The 7,547-nt window shown below is 47.6% G+C and overlaps 1 protein-coding gene across 3 annotated transcripts in view; it reads left to right on the top strand.

The window, feature by feature from the left end:
* Positions 1 to 7,547, top strand: part of ipo13b (importin 13b) — a 40,566-nt gene continuing 33,019 nt past the window's right edge. For all 3 annotated transcript variants that reach the window (XR_009941519.1, XM_062556653.1, XM_062556654.1), the window contains exon 1: positions 1 to 520. Coding sequence is in view for 2 of the 3 variants with exons in the window: in XM_062556653.1 (XP_062412637.1) it covers positions 452 to 520 (69 nt within the window). In the remaining variant the exon portion in view is untranslated. The remainder of the gene's footprint in view (positions 521 to 7,547) is intronic.

A 7,547-nucleotide genomic window follows, 5' to 3' on the forward strand; every position in this document is an offset into this window, starting at 1 on the left:
GGCAAAAGGCTCTAGCCGGGCTGTGACGGCAATATTAACTACCATTGAAACAGCGTAATATTATGTATATTAGGCACTATAGCAGCATATGGTAATGGATTTGAATGCCAGTCTTCGTCGGTAGATCATTTTGAAAAGGTTAGCATCAGTACCACTGTAAGGAAAGCTCGCAAAATGTGTTGTCAATAATGAGGTACAGAGGAAGATGCTAGCCGACTAGCTAGCAAAGACACGTCGTTGCCTCTCTTTAGCTGGCCAGCTAGGAAAACGGTCTACACGCCCAAAGAAGATATTTTCATTTGTAGCCTAAATGATCGAACTCTGAAATAAATTCATAGTTATACAGTGATTTTAGTCAGAGGGAGTACGCGCTGAACATCTCCAGCTAAGTGCGTTTACAACGCTGTTGTATCCGTCATTGACAGCAACTGTTCACTTACAACACAAGATTATGGAGACACCGGGTAGGATAGCACAGACGCCGGATGCTGTGGACTTCACCGTGGAGAACGTGGAAAAGGTAGGATTCTACACAAAGATAATGACGATCTCTGTTTGGAAAAAAAATGCCTTGCACTGCTACAGACCGAATTTCCATGCTATGTCGAGCAGATAATTTCGTATCATTCATCAATATTATGTATCACTTCGGTCCTGCTAAATCACGTGAAGATGAATGGTTGAGTTATGGAGGTGGAGAGATAACATTAGTTACTTGGAGATTTTGTCCACGAACTGGCCAGGGAGACCTGACACACATCCCCGAAATTCTTCAGATGGTTGTGTTAGTCAGAGCTGGATCAGTTTTAAATATGTTACCCGTGTTAGAAGGTGATATTTAGCGTCAGTTTTAGGTTTTAGTACGATTATTTTTCCCGGACATGTCACACCGTGTAGTAAATAACCTTTGCGTGCAAAACTATGTTTATTTCATAACTCTTGTCTCGTGTACTATTCGGTGTGATGCTAAACTGTTCTTTATGTTTTTAGATATTATCCTTTGTGTGGTAATTCCACAGTATTCTCACTTCATTATCTTTCTAAACAATAATAATTTGTAACATGTAGGCCTACACCATCGACTTGTCTGTCAACACGCAAGACAATATGAGTTGGCGGCAGTCGGTTTGAAACATTTTGATTAGAAGGCTGATTTTAGCTGAGCACCTGTGAGTTAGAGTTGGATGACCATGGAGACACATGAGTCATGACTTAAGTGCTGGTGTTTGGGGATACAGTCAAACAGATTTAATTTCAATCTTATCTTAGCCATTCATTTTCCCCTGGTAGTTAGGCTACTTATTATGTCGGTGATATGCACACAGTGATATATATATGTGTATAGAGAGAGAGAGAGAGAGAGAGAGAGAGAGCTCTCTGCAGTGGTAAGACTGAGGTGAGCACATTGGCTCCTACTCTGATGGAGCCCCTTGCCAGAGGGAGACAGGTGTGAAAGAACGTGCCAGACCTATACGCAGACAAAGACAGTTAGCAGCATAGATGTACTGCCTTTTTCTATTTCTATTCCCCTCGCTATCACTGTCTGCATGTGTTGGTTGGCACCTGCTGCCTCCCTATCATACCTTTGATAGGATCACTGGACGGTTCCTCCTCCTCTGTCTCTATCCTTTCCTCTCTTCATCTGTGTCTCTCTTTCCGTGTGACTCCCTCCCTCTCTTCATCAGCCCCTCTCTCGCTCTCTCCATCCATCCATCCATCCCTTCATCTCTGTGTGTGCAGATTACTTTGCCCTGTTGCTCCTGTGAGTTCTTTCTAAACCCCAACAAGGTTTTTGTGATCAACATGCAGGCTGAATTGGTATGGTTTTGTAGATAGAAAAATAAATGCTAAACTTGCAAATCACCGATGTATTCAGCCATTTTAGTATCTATCTTCTGTCGGATTGGAGGCATTGCAAACTGCAGCTATTACTGCTAATTTTTCTTAGAGTTTTTGTTTAGTTGGCTCATCAGTGTGTTGTGTGTGTGTGTGTGTGTGTGTGTGTGTGTGTGAGTGTTCGTACATACGTTGTTGTTCTGTGTGTGTCTTGTTTGTATCAGAAACAAAGGGTCCATAAATCTATTGTCTTTCTATGTATGTCTCTCTCTCTGTTTTTTTGTGTGTGTGTGTGTGTCCTGTTGCTGTTTCATTGACACTGGGTCTGACTGTTGCCATGAGCCGTCTGAGCTCGGCAGCAGCAGGGCTGTGGTGGGGTGTGTGTGGGGGTGGCTGTAGAGGTGACGGGGGGGTAAGGTGTTGGGCAGAGCTAATGTGATGGTGGGAAGAGATTGAGGAGGGAGTGCATTAGCCGGAGTGGGAGATGGATGAGAAAGAGAGAAATGATAAGGCAGGAGATGGAAGAGAGGAAGAAAGGGTTCTCTGATGGTGAATAAGGTAGAGCAATTGAGTGATTGCTTCTGACAGCGAGTGTGTGTGTGTGCGTGTGTGTGTGTGTGCGCGTGTGACTTTATATGATGCGATAGTCATGATGCTGATTTCATGGAGGGAAAGTGAGGGACAGGGAGAGTGAGAGAAGCAGCAAGAAAGAGAGAGCGAGCAAGAGAGAGAGAGAGAGGGAGGAAATGGCTTTTCTTGAAAGAATAGAGACGACAGGCGTGAGGAAAAGAACCCAGGCTGAGGTGGGAGGCTCAGATCAAAGAGAGGTGGGGAGTCGAGAGGTAGACAGAGAGAGAAAAAGAGAGAGAGAGAGAAAGAGAGAGAGACTTGGATTTTGGGGTGGAAAAAACCCGACAAAGAACAAAAAGAACCAAATCAAACAAGCCACAGTCGGTGCGCTCTGGCAGAAGTGTGTATGGGATATTATGTTCACGAAGCCCTCGCTGTCAGCATAATGTGTACGCGGCTGTCACCCTCCATTTCATCATGTTTCAAACGCCGTTACGGTGCAGCCTGAACCTCCACAGTCCTCCTCACACTCTGTCTCTCTCTCTCTCTCTCTCTCTCTCTCTCTCTCTCTCTCTCTCTCTCTCTCTCTCTCTCTCTCTCTCTCTCTCTCTCTCTCTGCTGTCAGGGGGTCTTGTGTGTTTTTCTTCTTCTTTTCTTCTCTAAGTGCGTTACGTTCTGTCTTTCCTCTGACCCAGATCGCTCCTAGGGTCAGTCTGTTCTCTAGGTCACTGCTCTCCATCTCTCTCTTCCTCATCCCTTCTCTGCCTGCTCTTCATCCATCCTCCTCTTCCTCTCTTCCACCGGGGTCAGCTAAGCACACTTTCCTCTGTTCTAGAATGTTCTCTGCCCTGGACAGAGGCTCCCATTGGGCCTGGGTAGGGAGGGAGGGAGACAAACCTGGGTTTTTTTGTTTGTTTTCTTTAAGGAGACTCCCATGCCAAGCCCCCCTTCCCTCCCCTCTCTCCCAGGTTGGTCATCTGTCCACTGACGGTGCTGAGATTGCGGAGATAGCCGCTGCTCTGGTGATTTGCGAGGTAGTCAGAGGGCTTTGGGAAGACAATGCCAGGGCCAGATTGGTGGAGGGTGTCGGGCCGAGCACTGTTATTTAAGGATGGGAGATCAGGTGCCAGCTGAAATCATCCCTGCATGACTGTGCCAGCCAGTGTCCTCTCTCTCTCACTCTCTCTCGCTCTCCCACCCACCCTCTGCAACTCACTCTCTCATTTGCTGCCTTTCTCTTTGTCTGTCGTTCTTTCTTCCTCTCTCCCACTCCCACTCTTTCCGTACCATCCTACCTCCAGCTCTCCCTCTCTTCCTCTGTCCTCCCGCGGTGCGTGGTCTGTGTCTTTCACTCCAGATGCACAATGCCCTTTCTATTTCCCTGTATAGTGTGTGTGCCTGCATGTGACTCTCTCTCTCTATCGCTCTCTCTATATATCGCTCTCTCTCTTGATCTCTCTGTCCATCTCTCTCTCTCTCTCTCCCTCCCTCTCTCCCTCCGTCAGTGAGCTGCTCAGGGCTGTATTGTGGATTGTTCGGTGCGGTGCGGTGCGGTGTGGTGTGGTGTGGGGGTAGTAGGCTAGATAGATGCGGAGGCCAGGCTGTGCTGGTACGGCTCAGTGCTAGTTCTGCATGAAGGGACAGCAGCAGCAGCAGCAGCAGCAGCAGCAACAGCAGCATCCGACGCAGTGGTGGTCAGGCATAAATCTCCGGTCCTGACAGCAGTGACACCAGCAGCGGCTCAGCCCACTGCTCTCCGCTACTCCCAACCCCCTCAAACTGGTCCCAGAACAGCCATTAATATCGGAAAACGAAAAGGGCTTGCAAAAATGGACCAAATGAAGGTGGAACACCCAGGAAATGAGGCTATGTCTGAAACCTAGATACTGTAGATAGATAGATAGATAGATACTTTATTGATCCCCAAGGGGAAATTCAAGATCTCATGACATCAACACCACATTTCAACGACATTGACATTTATGATGTTAAGGATATTAGGATTTGTATGTGTAATATTAGGAAAAACACAGAAAACAGTTCTGTGTGGTAGAAATACGACAAAAAGAATATAAATTCCTTAAAAGCCCATGAAAGTCCATGACTCACGGTGATTGCTGATGGGAGTTAACGCCTATTACTCATCCGGTCTGTTTGGTGAAAGGAAAGCTGATGGCAAAGAATAAATATGTTTCTCTGGTGATGAGAGCGCAGATGGGGACACACACTGCCCACCGATACGAGGCCGACGTGAGACCATTTCCAAGAATGACTCGGAGCAGTGCGATGACCTCAGTGGCGGTAACGGGCAGAAGAGCCTGAGTAAGAGAGCGTAAATATGCCCAAAGGACACATGCGGACAGTGTCTTGTGCCCCTCCCCCTTCCCCTGGCCCCTTCGTATTTATAGCTCGGACTGTTGGTCTAGTGTCCGTCAGATGCGAGCCGTGTCCGTTTGAGTCGCCGTCAGATTATTCTGGAAGCCAGTGCCTCAGTGTGAACCCTGCCTTCCTCCTCCTCCTCTTCCTCCTCACTCTCTCGCCTCTGATTGATTTATCTCTTTTTTTTTTCTTCTTCACCTTTTTTCTGCCCCCCTCTTCTTTGTCATGCAATCTTTTTTTGGAGCCGGGCGGGCACAGCCAGGGTGACCTGGGCTATCGGGTGTCAGAGGCGCAGCTTCCCGGTTGTTGCCGTGCCTTTTCTTCTCGCCCCGTGCGTCGTCGCCCTGCTCTCTGTCTCATCGTCCGATCAATCGGCGAGCGGCCGCACTGATGGATCAAGCCACATGATTAGATTTCACCGCCATTATCCCTGAGGCGAGTGGGTCTGTGGATCTGCCTGCCTCTCCTGCATCTGATCTGAATGGAGGGGAGAAAAATAGATAGAAAAGCTTCACGCCGGAAGTCAAATGGACAATTAGGTATTTAGCAGCGCAGTTGTTGCTTAGTGATTTTTGCTGGGGTTGAAGGAAATAGCGTTGTTTATGTAGAGACTAGGGGTTGGGCGTATTAGTATTGATTAAGGACAAAGGGAGCTGTAACCTGACATTAATGTTCTTCATCACCAGAGGCAGGATCCCAGACTCAGTGATAGAAGTCCACCTTTTTTAAACGCCTGTGTGTGTGTGTGTGTGTGTGTGTGTGTGTGTGTGTGTGTGTGTGTGTGTGTGTGTGTGTGTGTGTGTGTGTGTGTGTGTGTGTGTGTGTGTGTGTGTGTGTGTGTGTGTGTGTGTGTGTGTGTGTGTGTGTGTGTGTGTGTGTGTGTGTGTGTGTGTGTGTGTGTCCGTCCGCTAATTATACTCTCCTCGTCTCCCTCGCCCAGGATCGGTAGCCAGTAGCAACTTGAGATTTGTTTTTTTCTTCCAAGCAGACTGCAGACGCAGTCAACAAGCACTACCCACACCCCTGTGCACAGATCTCCCCACTCACAAAGCGCAGGCACGCATGATGCACACACTACAAATGTGTAGCCTTCTAAGAATGGAAATGTTTATCCCTCAGTGATATGACTGCTGGTTATTAAACACATCATCAAACCCTCACGTATAAATAACAGTGGATCGGGTGTCTGTCTAATGTAGGCTTATGTGGATCTACATACTGAGCTGCTTCACTTGGGAAGAGTGGATCAAAGTGTTTATAGAGGAGTCCTATCGGTGAAGAAGAAAAGATGGGACTTGTCATGGTCCACTACCATCGTGTGTGTGTGTGTGTGTGTGTATGTGTGTGCGCGCGCGCTCTCGTTCCATGATTTTGCGTTTTCAAAGGGCCCTCGTGTTGATCCTGTGTGAGCAGATGGCTTCTGCAGCATATGGGAAAGACTCGGCCAAGATTTCATTTTAGGATGATGTCATTGCTACCCTGTTGCAGAGGGAGAGAGAGAGGGAGGGAGGGAGAGAGAGAGAGGGAAGGAGATAGCGAATGAAGGCGGGGCACTGAGATGGGGACAGGAGAGAATTTGAACTTGGGAGATTGGGCAATCAAAGCGACAGAATGAAGGCGAGAGAGGACAAACGAGTATCGGCTGGAGAGGAGGGCGAGTGTACGGAGGCAAGCGAGCAGGAGAGAGAGAGAGAGCTCTTTGCTGATTGAAAAGTGATTGACAGCTTGAGTGAGTGGTAGCATCCGTCGACAAACAACGGTTGAGCGCACCGCGCACAGCCATCACTGCGGAACATGCGTTGAAACATTGGGGCGCTTTTCATCAATCCGCACCCAGAAAAAGCTCAGCGCGAGTGGAGCGTTGAGATAACTCTGAATCAGTCACTGTTAAGATGCAGTTCTCAATTACCACGTATAAATTAACGTCTTGCCAATAAAAAGGCCATTATTTTAGAGCCACTGTTTTTGGCTTCCCTCACACACGTTTTCAAGGGCAAGTTGAACAAACCTGTGGGGGTACAGCTGCCAGTGGCGCAACTCCAGAAGCGCAGACCGTAAACTACGCTCGTACAGTAAAACCCCAATAAACTGCGCCCCCAGCACTCTCCTCGTGATGAGCAGTGATCCATCAGAGGGAAAGCACTGCTGCTCTGCTTTCACTAACCTGCTTATCAGGTCTGAGGAGCCCCAGTAGCTGAATGCTCTTTCTCCCTCTGTCCTTCCTCACTCCCTCCAGCAGACAATAGGCGACCTCCGCACACACACACACACACACACACACACACACAACACAAAATCGCGATCTAATTTTTCATTGATTTCGATTGTCATCTTCATTTTACAAGTCGACTGCAACACAAACGCTACTTTCTTCTGTGAGTTTTAAAACGCTCCCAAGGGGCTGCAGTGCTCTGCTCTCCCTTCCCGGTTCTCACAAAGCTCAGGGCTTCACCCCCAGCCAATGACAAAGCGTCTTTTAGTCAGGTGTTTCACCCGTGGAGAACGCGGTAGTTCGGAAAGCCCAGCTGAACTAGTGCGGCAGGAGACAACAAGGTAACTAGTGACAAGACTTGTTCCGAAAAAGGCTCTCATTCAGTGGTGTGGATGTATTTTGGATAACAAAAATACATACAAAAATGCGCTTTATAAATAAATTTGATAAATAAATTTGACTTGACTTTGCAATGTTTGCATGTTTTGTCATGATTCATGTGTGCAATGAACATAACACCTTGTGAGGAAAAAAATTGTGGCAGAAAATC

This window comes from Sardina pilchardus, chromosome 15 (assembly GCF_963854185.1).
Source record: "Sardina pilchardus chromosome 15, fSarPil1.1, whole genome shotgun sequence".
NCBI classification, from domain to species: domain Eukaryota; kingdom Metazoa; phylum Chordata; class Actinopteri; order Clupeiformes; family Clupeidae; genus Sardina; species Sardina pilchardus.